The sequence below is a fragment of the Centroberyx gerrardi genome, chromosome 14, assembly GCF_048128805.1.
Source record: "Centroberyx gerrardi isolate f3 chromosome 14, fCenGer3.hap1.cur.20231027, whole genome shotgun sequence".
In the NCBI taxonomy this organism is placed as follows: domain Eukaryota; kingdom Metazoa; phylum Chordata; class Actinopteri; order Beryciformes; family Berycidae; genus Centroberyx; species Centroberyx gerrardi.
Genome location: NC_136010.1, coordinates 5,976,569 through 6,004,068, shown reverse-complemented (window position 1 = coordinate 6,004,068; position 27,500 = coordinate 5,976,569). Strand labels below are relative to the sequence as shown.

Below are 27,500 nucleotides of genomic sequence, written 5' to 3'. Positions count from 1 at the left end.
GAGAGAGAGAGAGAGAGAGAGAGAGAGAGAGAGAGAGGAGAGAGAGAGTTGTCAATGCCTTTGTTGCCTCTAGCTCTCTACATCAGCTGCAGATGGTCCAAAATGCTGCTGCAAGGCTTATTACAGGTTCAAGAAGATATGAACATATCACATAACAAGAGTATATAAGTGAAAGATGGGATGAGATACATGTTAGACTTAACAGACTTTACCTCATAGACTCTCTGACTTTCTCTGACAGAGTTGTTTTGGTGTCAGACTTCTCTGCCATCTCGTCCACGGCTTCTTCATCCAGGACCTCCCTGTGGACGCTGTAGCCTGCTCGCCTCCTCTCCATCATGGATCCAAACAGCTGCTACACTTGGGGTGGAGGAATATTTAAGGTCTCTCATTCCAAAATGCTATATATGTTTTCCAGAAAATCTTTACCCATTCTTTTTAATCATTCTTTCAAAAATACAGACACTTACATCCATCCTTACATTCCAATATGTGATCACCGTGATAATATTCCATGATATGTGTATCTAACATAGCTGCAATCATTACGTGAGAGCATGTGCCACTTTTTTCCCCCAGTAAAAAAGTGGAGAAAAAAAATATCTAAAGACTCTTCATTTGTTTTATTTTATCTGTTTCCTGTGGCTTTGACACTCACACTCCTTACTATTGGTTGCTTATAATATAATTGAAAATTGGAATGCAAGGTGCTAAGTTGGAGGAGGATCTAGCATTTTAACATCAATAAATCATCACCACATTCATTTTGAGATATTAGTATTATTACCGTAAACAAACATGACCATCACTGAGAAGATTGTCAGCCTCTACCGGCCTCTACACTGCATTTTATATTGTGTGCCACTGATTCAGATTTTGCAGGAAATCTGCTGGATTGCTTTACAACACAAAGGGAGATTGCTTTATGGCACAAAACAGGAAGAGGGTGCTGTTCTTCCAGAGCAAACAGAGCTAAAGCTTTCAGAGTTTATTTAGAAGTGGTGAAGTGGAGTGAAAGGCCAAAAACGCCAGGGAGGAGGAGGGGGAACAAGTGGAAACATCCTCTAGGCAACACAAAGCAACAGGATTTATGGGAAGTGTGGTCTTAATTTTGAGATTGAAACACTAGCACTAACAATGCCACCGGTGTGAGGCTAGAGGCTACCAATCATCTCCACCATGGTCTCATTTGTTTACAGTAATTATACCACGTTATCATGATTAATTTGACAATGATATATCGATGTTTGTAGCACCTGGAAGCTAATTCTACTCCTGCACTCATTGGGAGTCACTCTGAGTAAGTCAGTGTCAGCTGAATGCTTTAAATGTAATTGTAAATTACAGCCCTGGTAGTGCCTTACAGCCTGTCTGAAAATTACACTTCCACTTAGCTGTTGTGGGGTTGATTCATCAGTGAGAGAAAGATTAGTTGTTAGTTGATTTATCACTGAGCGAATGGTATGAAAAATCAGATTTTTTCACCGCATTCATCTGAGATTAAGTTTTAAATCAATTTTCTTTTGGCAAGAGGGAAGCTGGAGACGATAATAATATAATTACAATACCTTGTCTGGTGCGACTGTATCAGCGAAATGCCCTGCTGTGCAGAAGTGGCAAACTCCAAAGGTTTGTCTGTTACTGTGTGAGTCTGCTGAAGTCCTCTTCTGGCTCCTCCCGTTCAGAAGAAAAGCCCTTCGTCTAAATCTGCCTCTCTCAGTTATGGGTCAGGGCAGCTGTGAAAGCCTCCTACCTCAATAAAAACGTTCCTTCAATCCAGTCCGGGGATCAAAGACTGTACATCCCACTTTATGAAGAATTAATCCTGCCTGTGTGCAGCGGTCCTTGTGCTTCAAATTGAACCTGCGGCGGGGTTTTCCATCAGATCCAAGCTGTTCCAGGTGCTGACATCCAATTTTGAAAACTCAGCCTGTGTGACGATTATACAACACCTCTAGCTTATTCTTTTCTGCACCCAACAGATCAGGGAAAATATGGTTCTTGAGTAAAATCTGCAATCAAGAGGATCCAAAGATGGTCTGTAGACATCCAGGTGAAATCCTCTGATCCAGGGAAGAGAAGAAACGCCCCTGCAGGTGTAATTCCCTTCTCTCCTTCACCTAATTGTCCTCTGTCAATGAGTGTGAGACTGTCCCGTTCCCCCCTCTGCTGCTCTGCTCTGAGACCTTGAAGAGAAGTTTACATACAGTGTTGGACATTGTTGTGAAGATAGAGGGCAAAGTTCAAAAACCAAACGTGAGTTATAAAGTCACCTTGCAGCTGCAGACAGGTCGATAGACTTTGTTCCGTAGACTTTTATTCCTTTTTAATGTAAAGAACGCTGATCACTTTTTGTTTATTTTACTGTATTCCATATTGAGTTTAGACTTATATACAGCAAAAATTGAGTTTAGACTTATATACAGCATGCTATACATACATGCAGACATACAGACAATTAGAGCAATGGGTGCACAGATGTATACGCAGAATCACATACAGCATGCATAGAAATGAGTCCAAGATAAGTCTTATCTGTGTGTGATTAGATTAGTCAGTCATTTCAGCACAGTCAGTGTGTTTATGCTTAAACCACACTAAAGTGAATGGAGGACAAATTAACCACAAGATTGACCAGATACTGGCTAACGAAGCAGTTCAAACAGTGAGATTTCTTGAGGACAGAGTCATCTATTTATCCTCTCTTTGCCTTTTCTATCTCACATGATCTTTCTCAGGACACACTGAAGGAATAAATTATGTGATGCACCTGTTGTCCAGGCACTGTGGCTTTGACTCTTTACTCTATTGGTTGTAATGTTGGTGATCTAGGAATTTTTTGTTTATTCCGCTTTAGCACTCATTAGTCAATCTGGATAATACACAGTAAAGTAAATGAACAGTAAATTATTTGGAGTTGACAACTGTTGATTGGAGAGTTGTTTGTCCACTCATACAGCTGATTTGACTCTGGGGCAGCTGTTCAAAACTATCAAAAGTGTTAGATAAAATTCGATGTGTGTGTGAATGTGAATCAATATATTATTACATTGAAATCGGCAAGGCCCAGCTCTTCCAAATATTTCCTGACATAATGGTCAATAACCTAATTTTGCCACGCAACAAATACAATTCAGCAAGTAAGCAGTGAAGTGAAGAGATTAAGAAAAACTTTATGCCCTCAAAAATGTCACAGTTTATGTTATAAGTTTCTATTAGTTTTTGTGTTAATTAAAGCCACAATCTGTGATCTCCATACAGTAGTTGTAGTAGGAGTGATTATATAGCACTGAAACTGAGGGCTTATTTAATACATTTTCTTTTTAAATGCACTATTTCCTCCATGATGAACCCTTTCCCAGTAGCCCCAGTGGCCTAATGGATAAGGCACTGGCCTCCTAAGCCAGGGATTGTGGGTTCGAGTCCCATCTGGGGTGACTGACAGCAGAGTGGAGGGGTGGAAGTGTCCTCGTCCCAAAACCCAGAGGTCCGTTCATCCAAACCAGCATCTGCCAACAGGCTTTTATGGTTCTGTGCAGTTCAGGGCAAGAGGGTTTGATTCCCACTGGGGCCGCCCATCCTGAAAATGAAATGGTCAGTGAGGTGCTCTAGATAACAACATCCACCAAAAAGGCATATTATGTTATATTCTCTTTATGTTTTTCAGCCTCTAGATTCTCTCTCCGTATTCTCTCTCTAATAATATTATTTCTCATTTTCTTCTCTGTCTCTCTTTACATTTTTCTCTCTAGTTCTCTGTCTCTCTGTCAATTAAATTCAATGACTGTTTATCAGTGAACATGTATTTATGCAAAACATTGAAAACCCTGCACAGTTCAGTGGAAATAGCTTCATTTTGTTAGTGGAAGAGATTTGATTCCAACTGGGGCCATTCACCCTAACAATGAACGAGGTCAGTGTGGCTGTTTGGATAACAGCATCCACCAGATGGTAAGGCATTTTATAATGTTCATTTCATTTTCTCATTCTCTGCATTCTCTCTTTGTATCTCTGTCGCTCTAATATGATTTATTTCTCATTTTCTTCTCTCTCTCTTTGCATCTGTCACTCTAGTTCTCCTTTTCTTTCTCTGTCAATTCAATTCATTGACTTGAGGTTGGCCAGAGGTTGTAGATTGGTCCAACTACATTTATATAAATATTGCATAACATACAAATTGAATGGTCACAATTTTTTTCCATTATACTGAAATGTATCACTAACCTCATATTAAGGAGACAGTAATGTGCAATATACAAAACCAAGGAGTTATTATAGTAAATAAAGAGATTGTTTATTAGAAATTCCAGATTTGTTTACCTATATAGAAATGTAAATGAGACATAAATGAGTGGATACTTTGCATCAGAAGGCATTTATAATGCTAAATACACTCAATAATTTATAAGGCCTTAGTAGTTTGTTATTCTGAAACAATACTAACAGGAGACATAAATGATACATTTTTTGGTGTTGTTGCAGCTACAGACCAGCAACACCTTGTACTTTTTTACACCACATTAAAACAGTGTGTACAGATCTTCATGCCAGCTTGAATCAACTACTTTATTTAAAATATACAAAACAAGCAAAAAAAAATCTTATTTTTTCGCTAACGAGGCAGCGAAGTCTATACTGTAGATGCTATATATGTTGTTTGATGTCTTGGAGAAAATTATTTTGGGATGTTTTTATGTATTTTCAAAAATTTATTTTTGTTTTGGAAGAAATTCAGTTTGATTGTTTTGTCAAGACGTGTTTGTTAAGGAAATTGATAATTCTATTTAAATCACTTATTTACCCAGATTATTGCTCAATCACATGCCTCAGTAATTCTATATATATATATATCAGATATATACATATATATATATAGGTTAAGTTTGTCTCCACTCTTATGAATTAAGGATACAAGTGTTGTATTATGGTGATTTTATTGATACCGGCGCACAGGAACAGACAGGAGTCGATCTGATCTGTTGGTAGAAGTTTAATGATGCATCTTTGGAGAAGAACAACATGAACAGTCAGTGATGTCAGTCTCTCCGTACTGAGAGAGACCAGTGATCTGTATAGTGGTCAGTTACGTACATGACAGATAAATGTCTCCCTACGCCTGATAGCTGACGTCCGACTGACGCTTGGAGCTGAACGGCCTTGTAGCAGGAACATCAGGCACATCCTGAAACTAGGTCAGCTTTCAGCTTTCAGCTAACAAGAACACAGTGTACACAATTCAACAATCCCCCCTAATTAACATTTCTAACACAAGTATGTTCATTCAGTTGGATCTACACAAAAGTGATCAAGGTGGTAAATATATATGTGCATACGTTGCATAATCGAAAACAATCAATCAATAACATAATCATAAACAAGATGACTGAAAGATGGAAAAATCCTAAATGAGGGAATACAATCTACAAACACACTCAATAATAATCATCCCCTTGCAACACCAGACATCATTACATGTAAAGACAGAATCAAAGAAATAAAGAAATGATCCCTTTCAGTGGCAATTTAATAATTCAGTGTGACCTAAACAAATTTTAGAGTTTAGTTAGTCTAGATTTTAGGGTTAGGGTTACTAACCCTAAACTAACTCACTGTAGATGTGAGGAAAACAGACTCTTTTTGTATTCTGTCACTTCACTACATCACCCTGTTGTTCTCAGTGTGTTGCTGTATCTCTCTGTTTCTCTTCCTCACTTGTCACTACTGAAGTCCCAGTGGCCTAATGCAGTGATTCTCAACCTTTTTCATATCAAGGACCCCTAATTTAGTCCACATTAGGGCTAGGGACCCCCATTTGATGAGATTTTGTCTCTCGAACCCAAATCTGCAAATATTTTTATTGTTAGATATGATTTTGCCCAGAATTCCATGACTATCAGCATTGTAGGAAGAGAGATAACAGTGAAACTATGATCAAAATAGTCTTTCTTCTACATTCTCTAATTGTGTTAACTTCTTAATTAAATAATGGTGAAGTTTAACACTTCATCAATTTAATGGGGACCCCCCTGGAACCCCCTCAAGGACCCTTGGTGGTCCCCAGACGCCAAGTTGAGAACCACTGGCCTAATGGATAAGACACTGGCCTCCTAAGCCAGGGATTGTGGGTTCGAGTCCCATCTGGGGCGACTGACAGCAAAGTGGAGTAGTGGAAGAGTGCTGGACCCAAAACCAACAGGTCGATGGATCCGAACCATCCTCTGCTAACAGTGTTTTATGTTTCAGGGCAAGAACCTGAAGCTGTCAGTGGAAGAGGTTTGATTCCCACTGGGGCCACTCATCCTGAAAAGTAACTAGGTCAATGAGGTGCTGCTCTGGATAACAGCATCCACCAAATGGTGTGTTATGGTATTATTTTCTGTTCTATGTTCTCTGCATTCTCTATCTGTATCTCTGTTGCTGTAATCTGATTTATTTCTCATTTTCTTCTCTCTCTCTTTGCATCTGCCACTCTATTTCTCTCTCTGAGTGTACAAGATCGTAAAAGTCTGTTAGCAGATGATGGTTTGGAGCCATGGACCTCTTGGTTTTGAGCCCAGCACTCTTCCACTGCACCAGTCTGCTGTCAGTCACCCCAGATGGGACTCGAACCCACAATCCCTGGCTTAGGAGGCCAGCGCCTTATCCATTAGGCCACTGGGGCTTCAGGAACAGAAACATAGAGAGACAGTGACGCACCGAAAGCACGAAGAATGCACACAGGCTGAGCCTGTCCAACTGACTGTCAATCAAACTAACACTGCTTTCCGACCTTCAACTAGAGTAACTGAAGTTAAAATTATGATACAAAGAAAATAATCATATTTGTAACATTTGGGATAAAGAAACCAAAACGCAAAAGTGAATTATTGTTGTTATCAGGCACTGAAACTGTTAGTGGAAGAGGTTTGATTCCCACTGGGGCCACACATGCTGAAATGAACTAGGCCACAAAACAAACAAAAATATTCACAAATGTTTCCTAATGAGGCAGTGCAGAGCATTCTTTAGATGTTGAACATGTTTTTTCATGTTTTGGAAGAAATTTGGGGGAATTTTTTGGAGTTTGGGTTTTGGAGGAATGCTTTGTCAAGACATTATCTCTGTTAAGGAAATTGAAGGAAATTCTGTTGTTTAAACATCTTCCCCAGATTATTGCTCAATCATATGCCTCTGTAATTCTCTCTACATATGGGTTCAATTTGTCTCCACTCTTATGAATTGGGGATATAAGCCACAGACTGTAGATGTCAGGAAAACAGCCTGGGTTCAGGACTACCAGCATGTTGGTCATAAGCTTCTCATTTTTCCCACAGCGCGCCATGCAGAGCGAGCGCCGTGGGCAGAAAGTGGTCATTTCAGGTCACTCATTCAGTCACTCAGTCACTCACTCAGTCACTCACTCACTCACTCACTCACTCACTCAGGGGCGGTTTACATGGCGCCTGCACAAATCAGCTGTTGCCCCGGGTTACTTCAGGTCACTCAGTCACTCACGCAGGGACGGTTTGCATGGAGCCTGTGCGTTGGTGAGTTAATAAAGTTAGCCTACTGATTTACATCATTTTAAGTATGGAATACCATGGTTATCAATATTAAAATGGTGTTTAATTTCTAAAGTTAAACACTCCAGCTGCGGACAAATTTTCATCACGTTCTGTGATTTAAACCAGTGCGCCGTGGGCCTCAACGTATATGTGCTTGTTTATTCTGTCACTTCACTACAGCACTCTGTTGTTCTCTGTGCTGTCTCTCTACCTTTTTCTCTCTCTCTCATCAACCCTGTAGCCCCAGTGGCCTAATGGATAAGGCACTGGCCTCCTAAGCCAGGGATTGTGGGTTCGAGTCCCATCTGGGGTGACTGACAGCAGAGTGGAGCAGTGGAAGAGATCTGGGCCCAAAAACCCAGTGGTCCATGGATCCAAATCATCTCTGCTAACAGCGTTTTGATTGGCCTGGAGGACAACAGGGAGCCCGGGACTCTTCTTTCATCCTGGCTGCTTCTGCATTCTGCCCCCCCCTCTCTGGTGAAATGTGTGCATGCACGTGTTTCAGAGGTAGATGTGAGGCAACAAATCCCTAAATATACTGTGTGTGCTATTACGACTGAACCATTATATCATTAAGGTGTGATTTTAAGACGTCTGATACTGCGCCTGTGTTGACTAAGGCACTAGTAATTACTTTGGTTGTAGCCAGTTAAGGCATCAGGCCGAAAAAAAGGACATTAAGAAGTTCAGATAGTGACAAAAAAAAGGTTTTAATTTGACATGATGAAAAACAAAGAAAAGAGAAGACAACGGAAAATGTAAGCAAATGTTTCACTTTCAGGAGCTGAAACCTTTAACACTTTTCCACTTTTGATTTGTTTTCACACGAACATGGAAACTGAGAACGCCATAGTGTTATTAACAGCTTTTTTTAATCACTTTTGCACTGTAAAGAGCATGTCTTCTTTTTAGTGATTACTGAGATATCAACACAATACTCACTTCCTGAAAAACATTTTTTTTTTTTTATCAAAGTTTAGATCTGATGTTTTACTGTCCAATTTACTGTCAATTTTGTTCCATTTTTATATGTATAATTGCAGCATTACCGTATTTGGCGGCTACTTTCATGATGGAACAATTAAAAACCAACATGTTTTGGCCATCTGGCTGTCATCAGCACAGGTTTCCATGTTTTTAAATACATTTTTTTTAAAATAAGAAATGTTAGTCCCCTCCCCTTTTTGTATTTTCTCTTCACTGATACAGGAGGTGGCTGAGAGAACGAGAAAGAAGACAAACAGCAGAGGAGGAGATACTGATGAGCAAGTGAAATGTTTTTTACTCCTCCACCATCTCTGGACATGGTTTACATGTGTGGTTCCTCACAGCAACACTTTTTCTGCATGGGTTTTTGGCATTCCCAGCCAGTGAAAGCAAACCTCCATGCTTATTTAACCAGCAGGGCAGGGGAACCATTATGACCTTTGACCTTTACCCCCTGGTTCACCTCTTTAATACAACACACACCCCTGCTATCTAACAGGTTGTTATTTATGAGGCCATTCAGAGGGAGGAGTAAAATTATGGCTCTCTAATATTTATTTAACGAGTCAGCTCTATTAAGAAGTTATCAATGCTGCGTCTGTCTGCTGTGATATGGAGTTTCAACAACAGAGTTCAAACAGTATCACCATTGATTTATTGTATTATTTTTTGTTAAACCTATATTGTGTAAAATCTGTGGTATGATATGAGGTAAAATCTGTTCTCAGAAACTCAAAACAAGCCACACTGGTCCAATAGTTTTTATGTTTTACAGCATTTTATATAAACTACAATATACAGGACAAAGCCTCTGTATTTGTCTATCATAAAATATACCACAAAATTGATTATTGCTACACTGTGGTTGCATAGTTCACATTATTGCAAAGTCATGAATGTAATGCTTGTGCGTTCTTGTGCATATTCTCTAAAATCCCTCGCCAAAACCTCTGCGGGACCAAGGTAGCAAAATATCCGGATAAATTGAGAATTGTAAAATATCAAAATTGTCTCTATCATTTATATTCATGAAAACAAAAAGGTTAAAACACAACGATTCACAAGTTAAAGTTTTGTCAGTCATCTATTGCCTGAATGGCTGTGCTGCTGTTCTTTCTGCCAGAGAGAGAAACTGTAAAAAAAACCCAATAAAAAACAGAAGGAGGGGCAGTCGCACATTTTTCCGCCGTCACCCCAAACCAACACTGCCATTGTCACCGAATCCAAAACACACACACAGGCCGCTCCGGTCCTTTCAGCTCAGAGCAATGAAAACAAAGTCGCCTCCCAGCTCTGCAGCTACAGGAGTGTTTTGGTTTTGCTTTGCTGCGTTACTGTGCGACTGGGAGGCGTTGGCATTTTGGAGGCTAATCAACACATTCCTTATTGCTATTTCACTTTCTGCATATAAGTTTTGCATTACAATGCGTCTGTTCTTCTATACTGCACAACACTGATTAAAGAAAAGGCTGTAGCGGCTGCTGTATTATAGATGCATGATTGGGTATCGGCATCCATTGTGTGGACGTGTGTGTGGATGTGTGTGTGTGTGTGTGTGTGCGGCTTACATTCATGTATGAAATGTGTGTTTAGGACTTTCTCTCTCAGGAAAATGAAGCTCTGGTTGTCCTGTTAGCCGCTAAAAAGGCCCGGACAAGCACCTGAGCAGTTTTCTCTCTGTCCCGTTGCTGCTGAACGATGACTTTCCTGGACTGCACCTCACTTTGAAAAGCTGCAGCCAAGTTGTTGCGTCAACATTCGCTCGCATCTGGGTTGATTTCCTGGAAGCAGATGACAACAGGTGTAAAGGAATTCATCAAAGGTGACCTAAAGTGACTTTAAAGTATCCTTAAATGTTAAGGTACAGTACATATTTACAGTTGCAGTTATGTAAAACAATTGTCAAAATGAAGTGTCTTGATGTGCCTTAAGATACCAGCTCAGCAAAATGCATATGTGACCATCCACCCTTAGTTTAATATGTTAGTTTTACTATTTTAAAAGTATTCATGGAACTGTTGCACCTGTGGTTAGTCCTTTAGTTTGATTGGCAGCAGGTGAGTAGGTTCCAATTAGTAGAGACTTCATAAGAAAAGGCAAGGAATCAAAAAGACTAAGGAGGAGGCCATTTTTCATGCTCTGCTCACCGAAATGTGCAAAAAGTGCAAATAATAGCAGACAAACGTTTCGATACTACATCTTCATCAGGGTCTTATAAAAATGCCTTTAAAAGACTTTTTCGGCCTCCTTCTTTGATTAAATAGTATGCAGATTCCTTGCCTTTTCATACGAAGTTTTATTATTTTATAATATTTTTTATGATTTTAGGGTCTTATTGATGATTTTCAAGCCCGTGTTGCTTGTTTATAGACCACCTGATGGAAAGTAAATCCCAATTGCAAAATATAAAAATGAAAGTGTTAAAAAATCCTAATAATAATCATGTCATATACCTGCAGAGGGGCGGGCAGAGTGCTAAGGCAGCGCTGGACAGCATGGTGGACGGAGGGGAAGAGACGGGACCGGGGCAGACCGTCTGGTATAAAACCCTGAGTCTGGAGCTGGGACAGAACTCGCTCTGTTGGGAAATACAGGATGATGCATATAGTAGTTTGGGTCCACTGGCTTTCATTTCATTGAAGTTTCAAGGATTTATCAGACACTCTTATGCAGATGTGCAGTGACTGAGTCGGGTTCTGGGTTCTTCTGACAGGACACTTGGCTGTTGTGGGGATTGAACCTGTGACTTTTCAGTTGAACCGCCTCTAAATGTCAGTCTATCTAACCACACGCCGCAGCAATTTTGGTTCCTGACCCAATAAACAAAGAAGCACTTATTTAAGCACTGCAGAGACAGGACCTATAGGCAGTTTGTCTAGTACACAACCTGCGCCTGGAGCTGGAATATGACTCCTTCTGTTGGGAAATAAAGTATGGAAATAGACATCCACAATATAATTTGATTCTTGGCACATTAAGGGCAAGGCACCACGGATGAAAATGGCAATTTTGGCTGGATTGGTCAATTTTGACCTATTATAAGATTTTGCTTCTACAACTACTGCAGTTTCATAAAATATACGAAACAATCACCAAAACAAACAATAGTTGTAGTTATACAGAAAACAAAAAAACAACATGTAAACGACCATTTTCTCAAAATGATATATTCCCAAAACACTTGCAAAACACTTTTTTCAACTTATATGGCCAATGAATTTAACATGCTGCTTCATAACAAAATTAATTTACAGAGGATGTTTTTTTTGTATTTTTGGCATTTCAACTGTATATATTTAAACAAAAAAAAAAAAAGGAAAAATCTGAAATCTTTGGTGTATACATGGTATTTTGAAAATAATTAGTTTACAAATCCCTCAATAATTCCCAACTTTGTAGTTGTTCAGCAGGATGAAACAAGAAAATGCGCTCAGACTTTATTTACTGAGAAGAAGAGTGGCTCTAGGTGATATGCAAATTCCATTATCAGTTAGCGTGAACTAATTTGAATATGTTAATAAGAAAACAAATAAAAGTCAGAATACAAAAGGTGTTTGTAATTGAGTCCATATACAACATAACACATTTCATTCTGATAGGATGAAAGGATTTTTGTTTTCCCCTCTTCAGCTGTGATGCCTGAGTGCAACGAAACAAACTGACGAGGCTGTTCTGTCATGTGAAACATTAAATGATTAAAATCCTCCCAGGTTACTTTGATTCATGGAAGTCAGAGGTAAACAACATTTCTGTTGCTGTGATTGGACTGCAGAACAAATATTTTTAACAAGTAATGATTACTCAGACTTTGTTACTGACAGAATAGAAGCCCCAGTCTTAGTTTATATTTCACAAATTGAAGCTTGTGTCTTTTGGTGCGTATTTCATTTGTTTCTCGCTGTATGAAGTTACTGCAGCTACATGAAGTTCAGGGGGAAAGAAGCGTCATGCAGAGCTACAGTATGGGAGGACTGGTGGGAAACTGACCTGTGAGAGCTATAACACACACACACACACACACACACACACACACACACACTCATACAGCCCACCAGAGAAGCTAGAGAGTGTGTGTTATATTATAGGAGATATATGAGTATGAAACTAACCTGGGCACGCTGCCAGAAACACACTGACGTCCTGGACTTCTAAATCCTCCACAACCTAATGGAACAAAACACACACACACACACACACACACACACACACACACACACACGCAGACACAATCACCGTGACCAGTTTACATCATGAATATAATTTGTTCTCTTTTCTCATACAACCCAAAAGCACACGTTGCCTCTCTCAAGCTGTTCAAAGAGGATTATTCTTCTCTTCCGTCATTAGGATCAAAGGAGAAGAAGAGATAACAAATCAAGTCATATCAGCACAATTGATAACTCCCCTCCTAGCCAGATCCATTAAAGAAAAAGCTGTGAGAAGTGTGTGTGTGTGCATGAGTATGTGTGTGTGTCGACTGTCATATTTTCATTATCTAACATGCAATTACAGTCTTACATAATGATTTGTCTTATACATGTCTGGCTGGCAGAAGCGGGTCAGAGCGAGCACAGCCAATCAGTGCTGCAGTTTTAATGAACAGAAAGTTCAGAATGGGCTAGCTTAGATTTGGCAACTGAAGGCTGATATTCATTCAGACCAACCTACGCTGCAATTCAGACTTTCCAAGGACCAAATTAAATTACATAATTACTTCAGCCGAGGCTAAAAATAGCTTCGTTATTGTACAACCCACTCCGTCTTAAAAGCCCTGTGCAAAAACTGCCTGCTTTTTAGTGATCATTAATCAGGACAGTATTACTAGAGTATTATTACTTAAATTACTAAATATTATGTGTTTTTTGCCTGGTGGTTCTCATTGTAAGGACAATCTACTGGTTTCAGACCCAGTGGGAGGTAAAGCTAGCATAGCTTCCATGGATCTAATGAGTTGGACCAGCCTGCTCTGCATCTGTACTGTATTAGTATTGCAGAATAAAAAAAAAAAAAGCAGGTCAAAGCATGTCAAAAGCAGCATCCAGCAAGCAGCAAGCATGATATAAATCAAGGGAGATTATTTATGAAGCTGCTAAAGAATATGTATTTTGTATAGCTCTTTAAATCTTCACCAGATATTACATATTTGCACATGTGCTGAAGCCCTCTCATGATATGGTCTGATTAAAGTAATAATCTGCAACATGTTCATATATATAAATGTCTGTTTTGCTACTTTCTATCGTTGACTGATGTAACACACTAGTGATTAAACCTGTATGCATGGCATGAAAGCTTTTCCATTTGCTGTTCTAAACACTACGTCTGGTTGGTCTTTCCTGGGAAAAAATCCTCTGCTGAAAAGGAAGTGATGCATGCAGCAACAGCAGTTTGTTTAGAACAAACAGAAGAAGAAGAACTGGGTAGTTAGCATGAGCAGCGATAGCCACCATGGCTGCACAGACAAAGAAAAGAGAAACTCAAACATCAACAGAAAATCCAAGCTCCGCCCACACTGTTTGATTGACAGGTGATCTCTGGGAAGTGCAGTGCAGAAACACAACAGCAGTGAGCGCTGAGCAACAAAGATGTCGCCAAAATCAAAACAAATCAAAACAAAACGAGGATCTCATGGATTACCGCTCCAAGCATTTATCGTGTGGTGTTTACTTTAAATTTTTTACACATATTTGGACAATTCAATTGTATTTCCTCACCTTGCAAAGTGCTGTCATGGACACAGAGTCCATGAAGTTGACAGAGCTGAGATCCAGAACCAGATAGTGTGTGTGTGTTGGTGTCTGGGCTGGGGAGGAGGAGGAGGAGGAGGAGGAGGAGGAGGAAGACGAAGAGGTCTGGACCACAGCTGGGTTTCCCCTCCGATCACGACTCACTGTCTGGATGGAGAGACGAGAAAAGTGAGACGTGGGATTTTTTTTTAGAGCACTTTTCAATCTCCATGTAACGTGGGAAATGTGTATGTATAGTGGGAAATTAATTTCTTCTAGCATCCTTCTGAGATACGCATATGTATGGATTTCACCAGAGGGAAAGGCAGCCAGGAGCTAAGCAGCAAGGCACACACACACACACACACACACCTGCTGTATTGTTTAGTGCAGGTGTTGGCACTGAAGCAAATAAAACAGAGTGCAGGTATTGACAGTCCCCATGTGGGAGGAACGCACTCTGCATGTGGAGAAAATGAGCCGTGGGATTGATGCTCATCTGGATTCATTTACACTGCCAATTACAATTATACTCCCTTTCTCTCTCTCTCTCTCACTCTCTCTCTCTCTGTCTGCCTCTCTCTATCTCTCTCTCTCTTGCTCTTTCACTCACAATCATCTCTTATGCTGATCACGCGCTCTTCTCTTTTTTCTCTTCATCTTTTCAATCTCCTTCATTTCTCCCTATTCTCTGTGTGTGTGTGTGTGTGTGTGTGTGTGTGTGTGTGTGTGTGTGTGTGTACCTCTCTGATCTCTGTGAAGACCAGTTCAGAGTTGGCAAAGTAAATCGGACTGGAGCAGGAGATTATCGTCACGCCAGGAACTTGCTTCACCTGTTGAAAACACAGACATACAGTAGATACATGTAATACTATATGTACCGGCACAGTGATTCATTTAAAATACAGAGATAAGTTCATTCTAAGACGAATATACTGTAATAATGTCATGTCACATCGCTTTGTGAAATCAGGACATAAATATCTTTCTGATATCAGTTTCCAAAGCATTCATATACATTTTTACAATGTTCTAATATCATATTGTGCATGTGTTTTGAATATGGTAGAAAATTTTCTTTTTTTTTAAGATGTTTTGGGGAATATTTCTAATTTTGCAATGTAGGTTAGTGGTGACAGACAGGAGGAAATTGAGAGAGAGACAGAGGAGGGATGACGTGATATGAGTTATGAAACCACATTCGTTCTAATTTCATTGGATGTACAAGTGTGCCTTAGTCTGCTTATCCAATCCTACTATTATTTTTTGCTATAAATAGTATAGTTAATATACTTATATGTAGATTGTACAACATTTACTGGATTCAGTATTGTTGGTGTGTTTCATAAACTTTGTTTCCCTAAATATTCTTTCTCCTTTTTTTTGTTTGTTTGTTTATTTATTTATAAGGACAACACACATTAATCAACATTTCTGTAAATGTGCCAGTGTTAGCCAGCTGGCTAATTTTCAACTGCAGTCCTTTTGGCGAGATGTTTTAAAACCTATAAAGTGATAAAATTTACATAACGAAGACAACAAGACGCCATAGAGACAGCAACAGCAACAAAACAAGAACTCTGAAGACAGGACACAAGCCATGCAGAGCAACAGGAAACAGCAAATCATCATCAGCACAACAACACAGCAACAACAAACACCATTTCGGCACATATAGCCATGCAAGCAACATGAAGCAACAACACATACTGACCACCACCAACTTTCTGGAATTGTAACTGACATCATCCAACAAATGTGGAAAGATTCCATGACCTAATATAACATAACATTGGAAATGTCTTGCAAAATCTCAAAAATATATAGCCTAAGTATGGAAACCATGAGCGTTGACTTGGAAGTCACAGAGGCTTTCTGCAGCACATTGGTGATGTGTGACAGTGTTAAAGTTGGGTGGGTTTGGGGGTTTGAACATATGACAGATTGTGGAGGATAATGGGAGAAATCAGAGTGGAGAGTAGAGACAATGAAGGAGGTTTATAAGGAGTTCAGTAACGAGTGCAGATGGCAGACAGGCTTGGTTGAAACTAGAGTTTGGTACTTTGGATGAAAGACAGAAAAAAGTTTGGCATAGTCAGTAAAAAATGATGAATGAAGGGTTTTGTTCCAAAATGCTACAAATAGAATTTTGATTGCTTGTTGTCTTACAGAAGGTGGCAGATGGGGTTTGCAAAATGCAATGACAATACAATAATTACTAAAAATGTTCATATAGGCAAAGCAAAGAGAAAAATCACTGGAAATTATTGAAAGTACATTTTGTATATTTTTTCAGGGACTGACTATCCTGATACTAGCTGAACTTTCCTGATGTGGTAAATGAGAAACATTTCATTTCAATTCCAAGCAGTTACAGCAAACAATAAGAATTATTTTAAATTTCCTGTTTCAGTGACGGAAATTGCAGCAGCTAAGTCTCACTTTTTATTTCATGCTTCCTTAACTACTGCTGCACTAAGACGATCTATTTGCGATTTTTTGGAAAAATCAGGTTTTGCTCTCTTTTCAGCTGTTGGAAGTTACAAAGAGCTGTCTGGCAACTCGCTGCCTGAGAGACACTAGACTTTTGTCTTACAGTAAACAAACCTGGTTCTACAGTATTAAATAAAGCATTAAATAAAGAACTGCCTGCAACACTAATACAGAATTAATGCATAGATACAGGATGAATACGTGAAGGAGGACTTCTACAATGGCCGCCACCGCATACACTTCTGATGCAAGATAGATACATGCACAGGGGGATTTCTTCATTGGCCTCCAGTGTAACAGACTGAGGAGAGGAAATCAAGTGGAGGGAACAGAGAGAGAAGTTGACAGGAATTCACTGAAGCTCCGAGCCAAGACAGATTGCCTTTGATGGCAATTTGGTGTTTTGATGTGTGACAGATGGTGATTTTCAGCCAAGGATTTATTTTTGTTTTGTTTTTTGTTGTTTGGCTATATGACAGTTTTACTGTTCAGAGCGGTGCATCAGCTTTCCGACAGACCGACCTTCATTGGAGAATTTGTTAGCTACCATATAACTGATTCAGGAGAGAGTTTATTCCCTGCAGACATCTTGACGGTGAGGAGATGTTGATACGACGGCCTGCAGCAAAGTTAAAAAGGCGTGTAAATACAGCGCCGAAATGAAAGTTAGAACGACGTCTGTAGTCGCCCAGAACTGCTACCTGCATCGCTTTGTGAAGCTGGGACTTAAATATCTTTCTGATATCAGTTCAAAACAGCTTCCAAAGTTGTTTTAATATGAGCTTTTACCATGTCTTTATATCATATGTGAAAATGTTGTGCTCATTTGGGTTGACAACTGTCAAACGCTTGCTGGGTCGATTTGGATTTGTGACAAAGTTGTGGTCCAGTTGAGTTTCATGTGTAGATATAACAGATTGTGGAGATTTCTGAGGAACTACTTGTCACTTCTTCTGCCATATTGTTTATGCCAGTCAACATCCTGCAGCCAGCTACACCCGTCAGAAGAAATGTAACATCAGCATCGAGCCTGTTTTCAGCTCTGCCAATGAATGCATCAACATAAGAGTCAATCCTGGCTTAGTTTGTTTGGTGGCAAAGTGGTAATGAATTATGGTTCACTGCCCAATTTCGAACCATTAGATTGTTTAATTCTGACAATGACACATACAAACACAAATAGGGTTAAATATTCATGTTGCAGCCAAATCAAAAAAGAAAGATAACTGGGGTGATTAACTCACTAATTTGCATGTTTACTGGCATTCATTTGCATTAGTGAGTGCTGTGTTTGGCCACTACTGCAACATTCCCCATTGCCCTGCTCCATACTCACGCTTCAACCCTGTTTCTTACGTGACACTGAGGCATGATGGAGCAAAATGCAAAATACTTTGAATTTCATTTCATTTGAACTTACATCTGTATGTGTGTCAGACTGAGGTTGTGTGGGGAGTCGGTGTCTGACTGTGCGACAGGAGAGCAGCTCAGCTGAGAGTTGGCTGTGTTTGGTATGGAAATATGTGACAGATGCAAGATGAGAGGAGGATGGAGAAAGAGAATACAAGTTCATAGTTAAGTGCTACGTAAAAATAGAACCGACAGATTGGGGTTTCAGCTGAGGATATATTTTTGTTTTTGTTTTGTGTTTTGTGTTATGTGATTGGAGAATTTAGTATGTTAGCTGTCATATATGACAGACTGATTCAGTAAAGTGTTAAATGTTTTGGATTTGTGACAAAGCTGTAATGCACTTACAAGGGTGTAACAATGTAATTACAAGGTGAACAAATACTAATGCATTTTGTGTAATGTAATGTGCAATGTACTTTTCTCAACCTACAGGACCATGTAATCTTTAAAATAAAAAATTAAAGCACATTACATTAATGCACAGAACAGGGATGCAGAGGACAGGAAGGTAGAGAAAGAGGATGATACGAAGCCCATTAGGATTGTTGGATTGGATTTTTTGTGTTTTACATAATTTGTTTTCCTTAAGTCTTGATTTACAGTGTTCTTATTGTATTCATTACTTTATTTAATTAACTTGCCTCAACTTGAACTAAGCCAAACTTAATCAAACAGCCTGAGGTTTAAAAATCATCTGTGAGGCAGAGTGAGTTTACCTCAGTGTAGAGTCCCACGTCTCTGTAACAGTCTGTACCAGGAATACGACCCAAAGTAACACCGGAGGAACTAGAAGAAAAGGGCAAGATGAAAGAGGAGAGAGAGATGAGAAAATGTGGGGATATAAATGAGAGTGCACTTCTGCCTGGGAGAGTCGGGAGAGGGAGGAGGGAAGGGAAGACAAAAGCTGTATGATATTCAGAATTCAGGAAAAATGACTCAGTGGAGAAAGTGAATAAATGAACAAAGACAACATAAATCCAAAACAATATTGCTGTAGCACATACAGTATAATGTACATAACACTACTCCTACTCATAGACCCCCTACTGACTCCTATACTATGTTGTATCAAAGTTATATTACATAAAAACACACTTGCTGTCTTGTTGTCCTGGTAACGTGTTTAAAGTGACTTGTAAGTGTGTGATAACACCATTAAAGGTGCGATGTGCAGCATCTTGCATCACTGTCAAATTAATTGTGATACCTTGGTATAATTACCATAAGCATATGAGACCATGGTCAAGATGACTGATAGCCTCTATTTCACACTAGTGGTTCTGTTAGTGTTTCTCAAAATTAAGACTACATTTCCCATAATCCCTGTTGCTTCCTGTTGCAAGGAGGCTCTCTGCTTCTTTTGTCAAAGGTTTTCTCTTTGGCTTTACTGAAGAGGATCAACATGTTGGAAGTGATTTTTCCTCAGACCCTTCACTCATTACACCATTTGTAATTGTGAGAAACTCTGAAAGTTTTAGTTGTTTGCTCTGGAAGAACAGCGCCCTCTACCTGTTTTGTGCCAGAAAGCAATCCAACAGATTTTCTATGAAATTCGACCTGGTGACACAAAATGTAAAATGCAGAGGCTGCCAGTCTTCACAGCGATGGTCTCATTTGTTTACGGCGATAACACTAATGTCTCAAATTGAATGTGGTGATGATTTATTGATGGTAAAACGACACATGTAGCACCTGTAAACTGATGATATTTCATACTGACTGTTGTGTCCTGTAGATGAGGATGAGCAGCGAGAAGACGGCAGCCACTGCCAGACCCAGGTCCAGGTTGAAGATCAGCGTGGAAACCAGCGACGCCACCCACACCAGCTGAAGAAGAAGAAGAGGAGGAGGGAGGAGGAGGGAGGAGGAGGGAGGAGGAGGGAGGCGCAGAGGGAGGGAGGGAGGAGCTGCCATCAATGGTTTTATTGGGGGGATTGTGTAGAGCCTTGTTGATAACCAGGGAACTACACTGTGAGCTTGGATAATGATCAACTACATTTTTGATAAGTGCGTGTGTGTGTGTGTGTGTGTGTGTGTGTGTGTGTGTGTGTCCTACCAGGTCCAGTCTATCAGACTTCCAGAGAACACACACATCTTTAAACTGAGCCAGAATTCCCTGCAGATTCACTACAATGATCACTGCCAGCACTGCCTGGAACACACAACAGCACTGGTTAAGACATAATATATTAATAATCATAACAGTGAGTCATACCCAGACGGTGCATGTGTTGAGACGGCTTAAAATGTCTTTACTGATATGTCCCATAGTTCATATTGGTTTATTATGGCAAGCAGTGCCGGTTTAAGAACAGCTGATCGCCAATATTGGCTACCCTGATATCCAATAGCGATGTTGTGAAATTGGAAATTATACTTCTAGCCCATATGCACTAAACTGAGGAGAACATTTAGAGTTAAATTTACAAAATGCTAGTTCATCATTTAATAACTCCAAAATATGGTGGATCCAGTATGTAGCTGTGTTATTATTTTGACAATTAAAGACTTAAATAACATGATAAGTACCATCATTTGTTTTTGAATTTTGTTCTATCCAATTTTGTAAGTGGTTTTATAGGTGTCATTTTGGAATGAAACTCTTCAAATTTCTCTGGTAAACTTTGCCCTGATCTATTTGGCCTGTTTGTAATTATCAGTAAAGAAACTCCAGAAAAAAAGCCTGATTGCTAGTGTTGAATGAAACAATAAAACCTAAGAGGGTGTGATTTTAGGTGTGGTGATGATGGTCAGCAGCACCGAAGTACCCACAATGTTAATTAACGTCCTTAACGGTATTATAGATTTCAGACAATAGTTAGGTTAGCAATACATGTGACTCCCTTGCTCACTGGGTGGAATTTATTTTTTAATTTATGGGAATTATCAGCACTAACAATTATCACACATCTTTGACCAATCGGATTGTTTGGCAAAAACAAACGGTGAAAATTAAAATGTAGAAAAGCCGTAAGCAATAAGGTGCTGTTGATTAGAGCTTTTACTATACAACTTACAAGTTGAACACAAATGATAGATGTTAGAGACACACTTCACCTTTGGCAGCTGCTCAAACAGATGACCAATCTTCAACAAGATGGTTAGAATCATCAGAGCTGAAACCAGACCCGCCATCTAAGAAAAGAGATTAAAAAAAAACAGTGGAGGAAAATGAGTTAGGAGAGAAATACGGCAAGAGATAATGGAAAGTGAAGATAGGTGAGGAAAAAGAGGATAAAATCAACTACAGAAAGAACTCCAGATGAATATTAAGCCAAAGAGAAGACATGAACGGGAAGTGCTTTGAAAGAAACAGATCTAAATACAATCCATGAATAAAGGTGAAGGATGAGGTTTTATGTCTTTTGTCGTTGACTACCTGGGACTTCACTCCAATACTGTCCTGGACCATGCTGCGGGAGAAGGAGCAGCTGACGGCGAAGCACTGGAACAGCCCTCCTACAGCGTTACACAGGCCCAGCGCCAGCAGGTCCTGCAGCAGGAGAGACCGACCAGGGAGACAGACAGAGGTGTGAAACGTTTCGGCAAATCAGAAACAGTATGAATGACCCACAGCGGCATTTTATAAAGTATGCGTCTGGGCTTTGAGGATGACACTGAGCCCCTGTCTGCATCATGGGTGCTGATCCAGGCTGCCTCTGACCCGTGAAATACATACATTTACCTGGATGGAAATAAGAACTTTGCAATATGTTTTTGTCTGTCTGGCTCCTAAAACAAAAGCTTACATTTTTCCGGTTTGATTCCAGGGCTGAAAAGGTTTAAGCAGTCCTGGTTTCAAGTGTGCAGCTTATCATGAGAGATTTACAGAGTTAGGGTGCTGCTGATTTTGATTTTGATGGTCATTAAGCCAAAACCCGGGCATTAGATCAAGGGTCTGTGACAAATCTGTCAACAAATCAACTTGCAGCATTTGCATATCTTTTACAAATCAAGAGTGAAATGAAAGCCTGAAATCATTACCTGGATCAAAATCAACTAGGACTAAAGCTAACTATCACTTAAAAATAATCTGGAATTTGCTTCAATTTTTGGCTTTCAATGCAATCATTTTGTAAGAGTAAGCGTCACTTTTTTGGAAATCCCAAAACTCTTCACACACCTGCTCACTGCATGTTTGACCAGAGCTTGTTCTGCACTAATGTAATCTAACCAGGCCTTGTTCTCCTTGTCCTTCACTTCACACATTCCTCAACCTAATTTTACATTTCACTTTGCTTCATTGGTCAGACTGACAGTGCATTCCCTGCAGCAGTTTTCAATTATGTCAAACCAGTATCAGCAATAACTGGATCAAAAAACCTTAGGCGAGGAAGACTCAGGCCCGCTGCTCCCGTGTGGCTTTGCCCAATCAATTTGTTTTCTGAAACGATGCTGATGCTGAGAGTTGTGGTTTTGCTTTGCAACCTTATATAATCCAGGGAAGGTTTTGCTGTGTGAATGTACCTGACTGGGGTCCACGCGGTAGCCGTGTTTGTGGGCGAACACTGCGCCCATGGTGGAGAGGAAACTGAACCCGACCAGAGCCACCGACAGAGCCGGGAGAAACAGCTGTCCGGCCTGGGAGAGAGAGGGAAGGACCGGGGGAGACAGGCTGGAGAGGGAGGAGGAGGAGGAGGAGGAGGAGGAGGAGGAGGAGGAAGCAGGTGACAGGTTCACTGATTGATGTACAGCATTCAAAGAAAAGCAGTGCAATATACGGTATTATTCTAATGCGTTATGACCAACAATTCAAGTTAAGTGGCACTCCATAAATTACATCTTACTGGAGACCACATCACACACATCGCATTCTTTAAAATCTATCAAGGATAACACAATAAAGCTGACTCGCTCATTTCCGGTCCTATGATGAGAAAAGAAGCATGAAGAATGAGGGGGAGAAGAGGGGAGGGGGACTTAAGAAGGAGGAGTGAGAGAAAGAGATGACGAGTAATGAAGCAAGACAGATAGAGTCCAAAGTAATAGAGGAAGGGGCATTATAACTTAAAGTAAATATCAGTTCAACAATACAGCAGTAGGGATCTTTTAGCAGTAGGGATCTTTTAGCAGTAGGGATCTTTTAGCAGTAGGGATCTTTTAGCGGAACAAGAAGAATTTTAATCGCCAAGTACAATAACTCTTCAGGGATTTGAGGAAAAGATCAGTGTGAAAAAGCTTCTCAACGTGACGGGGACAGACAGACAGACAGAAACCCAGTTCTACTGACCCACTGGGTATGTGTCCCACCACCTGGACGCTGTGCTGTCCGGCCAGGTCCATCTGCACCGCCATGATGGTGCCCAGAACTATCTGAGGAGAAAACACAGGAAGAAAAACACTCTGAAAACGGACATGATATTGTCAACACATCCGTATGTCTAGTTTGGGAAAAACGTGTCAAAATATGTCGGGACATCTATCTATCCATCTATCTATCTATCTATCTATCCATCTATCTATCTATCTATCTATCTATCTACAAACATCTATCTATCTATCTATCTACCTATCTATCTATAAACATCTATCTATCTATCTATCTATCTATCTATCTATCTATCTATCTATCTATCTATCTATCTATCCATCTGTCTATCTATCTATCTATCTATCTATCTATCTATCTATCTACAAACATCTATCTATCTATCTATCTATCTATCTATCTACAAACATCTATCTATCTATCTATCTATCTATCTATCTACAAACATCTATCTATCTATCTATCTATCTATCTATCTATCTATCTATCTACAAACATACACACACACACACACACACACACACACACACACACACACACACACACACACACACACACAGTCTTACTTAAGTCACTTTTGGAGTATTTACATAGACTTACATTCATACAACATAACCATAACCACTACTTGCCTAAACTTAACCCTTAACCTAACCTAACCCTAACCCTAACCTTAACTTAACCCTAACCTTAACCTAACCTTAACCTAACCCTAATCTTAACCACTGACCCAAAAATCAGCTTTTTACCAATTGGGGACACGGCTTTTGTCCCCAATTGCACAAGCCGTCCCCAATCAACTGGTCTTAAGTCTGGTGTTTGTCCCTGAAAGTGACTTAAGTCATACCCACACACATACACACACACACACACACACACACACACACACACACACACACAAGGGCACAAAAGCTTGCATGGAACCATTCACCTGCAAGAAAATCCACACATTTGCACATATAGGGAGGACAAAATAACAGAAACACTATAAAAAATCAAGCACCTAATAAGGAGTTTGGCCATCTTTCGCATTCATTACAGCTTCAGTCATCCTTGTAATGCTGTTGTACAAGACCTGAACCGTGTGTAGTGGGATACTGGACCATTATTCAAGAACACGATAATCAGACCTGATGAATCCACCACAGATCCACCACCATGTTTAACAGTTGGCAACAGACAGTGCGTCATCCTTTGGCTTTCTCCCAGCGTAAACCCATCTGCATACAGGGAAAAGGCTGAAGCATGACTCATCCGGCCATATTAGTTTTTTTCCAATCTTTAGCGGTCCAGGTTTTGTGCTCTTTACACCAGGTTATGCATCTTTGGGTTAGGTTGGATCGGACTTAAAAGCAGTTTCTGGATGGAGACCGCCGAGGTGTCACAGAGGTGTTGATCCAATTTTGTGGTAATTTTTTGAGACCATAGTTGTTTACCATGCGTCTCTGCTAGCGAGATTTGACTTGCAACCACTGTTCCTCTTTGCTGATGCAGTTTTTCCATGTTTGTCATATGCTTTCATGATTTCCCAGACTGTTCCCCTCTCCACATCAATTCAATTTTGCAGTTTTTGTGACCGATGCTCCTAGAATTTGGGTACCGACTATTTCGCCTCTTCGGATCTCTGTTAGCTGCCTCATGTCTCTTTGAAAACTCACATATAAAACACGATGACTGTCTTTGAAAGCTGACACAAACTGCTAATTAGCATTCCACTCACTATGACTCACCTGTATAGCTGCCATTGTAGTTGTGATTTAGTTACTTCAAAGTCTTTTTTCATGTTGTGTTTCCGTTATTTTCTGTGTATACAGTACATATTGGTGGTTGTTCGACCTATACTGATCAACAGGGGTTCATTGTTTACCCAAATTACCACTCTAGCAATCACTATAAATAATTCCATTGTAAAAAAAAAAGAAAGAAAAGGAAATAGGCTATGAATGAGCAGGAGATGATGATTCGGAGGATGATTCATTTCCATTTTGGGCATTATTCTTTAAGTTGTTATCCAGAGTGACTGACGATGAAACCTGGATCTAAAAGTATCGGTCATAGGAAATCAAAACACCATCAGTACACAGGAAGTGATGGTTAATCTGCGGACAGGTGCAGATAATTATGTGGGGATTTGGTGGGTTGAGGACAAGACACATAAAGACAGATTTTTATATAATTATGAGTCATTCATCACTTCATCACTGTGGCATCTGTCCATCTGGCTGCATTTTATAGGAAAGAGAGTCTTGTGTGTGTGTGTGTGTGTGTGTCTGTATCCCACACCAGTATGAGTTCCCAGGGTACGGCGATGGGCATCTTGTTCTTAAAGCGCTGATTCAGCATCTTGCCTCCGATGAGTATCGCCATGGAAACCGCAGAGACAGACACAGTTCCGGGTACAGCACCGGTCACTCCAGACAGAACATCCTTCAGAGTCTGGGAGAGCACACACACACACACACACACACACACACACACACACACACACACAGCCAGTGTTGGGGAAAGTTACCTTGTGAATCTAACTAGTTACTTTACTTTGTTACTAGTTAATTAGTTAGTTTTCTGGTGATGTCATCACTCTTATTGTATAGAAATTATCACTACAAAGTACAAAGTCTGCTGTTATCTAAAGAAAACATATAGGTATTTATCTGGGCACCACTCACTGATATAGAGTAAACTAGTAAGATGACAAATGCAGGATTATCGATCATGTCCGGTCTCAAAATAAACAGCAGATGGCGCTCACAACACATCAGGTTATAACCTAATTACAGGGTTAGTTGACAGGCGCTTATCCCCGATGCACAGACTACAGTTAACAATAATGTTCCTATCCCGTTCATTGATCAGTTCAAAGAAGGGCTGGGTGATAATTCAATATTATCGTTTATCATCTTTCAGTAGAATCATATTGCCATGATATGGGGATTTTTGGGATATCATGACACACAATTCTGCTGTCTAAATTGATGCTAACAAGCAAATTTTATTTAAAAATAAAATGAATAAAATGATGATTAGCACAAATCACATTAACATGTGATTTTGCATGCGTGAGTCATATGGTGATATAGATCCATATCGAAAAAAAATCCTTATGATTATCGTGATATTGATTTCAACCGTGTTGCCCAGCACTAGTTCAAAGTAATGTCAATTTCCAAGTTCTGAAGCTTGTGTCTCTTTCTTTCTTTTTAATTTGCAAACTAAAAATGTAACCATCTGAAAGGAAAATAAAAGCAACGAAATGCAAGTTTGAGAAAGTAACTAATAACATTGTTGAATAACAAAATTGAAATGATTAAGTTACCACAAAAAGTAATGAGTACTCTAACGCCAACACTGCACCTGCCCATCAGACAGTGTGTATGTCCTCATTAATCCAAAAACACAGCAACAGGAAACTTTGTCAACTTATATCTCAACTGGTATAGCTTTTCAAATGATGTCATGTCACGTCTCACATTAAAACGTGTTTAAAAAAACAAGAAATGTCTTGTCATTGATATAATAAATTAGTTTTTTAAGTAATTGGAGCATATTACAGTACTGTAAGGTTTTCTTTTTATTAATAATTATTGAGATATTATTGTATATGGAGATAATTAGGAGCTGGTAGGGATTCTTCATGGACACTTGAGCAGGTCGGATGCCTGCTGTCGTGTGTGTTTGGCAGAACTGTATATATAAACCAGTATATCTGAACTGACCCAGGCTGAGGCCAGCAGGCCGGTGTGTCTCTGAGCAGGTATCCCAGTCATCAGTGGCAGCTGCAGGATCAGAACATGCAGAGCGGCTGCTGTGGTGTAGCCTCGAACCACCGGGTCAGACAGCCAGCGACACACACCGCCTCCAAGCAGCACGTACAGCAGGAGCTGGGGGAACACACACACACACACACACACACACACACAGTCTTACTTAAGTCACTTTTGGGGTATTTACATAGACTTACATTCATTTCCTGGAGACTTACCCTAACCCTAACCATAACCACTACTTGCCTAAACCTAACCCTATCTTAACCTTACCCTAACCTTAACCTAACCCTAACCTTAA

General features: G+C 39.9%; 2 protein-coding genes and 3 non-coding genes across 5 annotated transcripts in view; 2 read left to right on the top strand and 3 right to left on the bottom strand.

The window, feature by feature from the left end:
- Positions 1-340, bottom strand: part of slc26a6.2 (solute carrier family 26 member 6, tandem duplicate 2) — a 21,804-nt gene extending 21,464 nt beyond the window's left edge. Inside the window, exon 1 of the mRNA XM_071906810.2 lies at positions 213-340. Coding sequence (XP_071762911.2) covers positions 213-340 — 128 coding nt within the window. The remainder of the gene's footprint in view (positions 1-212) is intronic.
- Positions 341-3,364: 3,024 nt separating this feature from the next.
- trnar-ccu (transfer RNA arginine (anticodon CCU)) lies at positions 3,365-3,437 on the top strand. The gene has a single exon. It is a non-coding gene; the product is annotated as a tRNA-Arg (tRNA).
- A 3,151-nt stretch (positions 3,438-6,588) lies between these two features.
- trnar-ccu (transfer RNA arginine (anticodon CCU)) lies at positions 6,589-6,661 on the bottom strand. The gene has a single exon. It is a non-coding gene; the product is annotated as a tRNA-Arg (tRNA).
- Positions 6,662-7,784: 1,123 nt separating this feature from the next.
- Positions 7,785-7,857, top strand: trnar-ccu (transfer RNA arginine (anticodon CCU)). The gene has a single exon. It is a non-coding gene; the product is annotated as a tRNA-Arg (tRNA).
- A 1,459-nt stretch (positions 7,858-9,316) lies between these two features.
- The window catches only part of slc26a6.1 (solute carrier family 26 member 6, tandem duplicate 1), a 19,608-nt gene continuing 1,424 nt past the window's right edge, over positions 9,317-27,500 (bottom strand). The window contains exons 3-16 of the mRNA XM_078288064.1: positions 27,152-27,316; positions 25,719-25,871; positions 23,397-23,479; positions 22,634-22,781; positions 21,546-21,659; positions 21,224-21,301; positions 20,223-20,318; positions 19,887-19,993; positions 18,883-18,952; positions 15,004-15,093; positions 14,249-14,428; positions 12,644-12,698; positions 10,988-11,112; positions 9,317-10,315 (exon numbers count right to left, since the gene is read on the bottom strand). Coding sequence (XP_078144190.1) covers positions 10,286-10,315; positions 10,988-11,112; positions 12,644-12,698; positions 14,249-14,428; positions 15,004-15,093; positions 18,883-18,952; positions 19,887-19,993; positions 20,223-20,318; positions 21,224-21,301; positions 21,546-21,659; positions 22,634-22,781; positions 23,397-23,479; positions 25,719-25,871; positions 27,152-27,316 — 1,494 coding nt within the window. The 3' untranslated portion in view covers positions 9,317-10,285. The remainder of the gene's footprint in view (positions 10,316-10,987; positions 11,113-12,643; positions 12,699-14,248; positions 14,429-15,003; positions 15,094-18,882; positions 18,953-19,886; positions 19,994-20,222; positions 20,319-21,223; positions 21,302-21,545; positions 21,660-22,633; positions 22,782-23,396; positions 23,480-25,718; positions 25,872-27,151; positions 27,317-27,500) is intronic.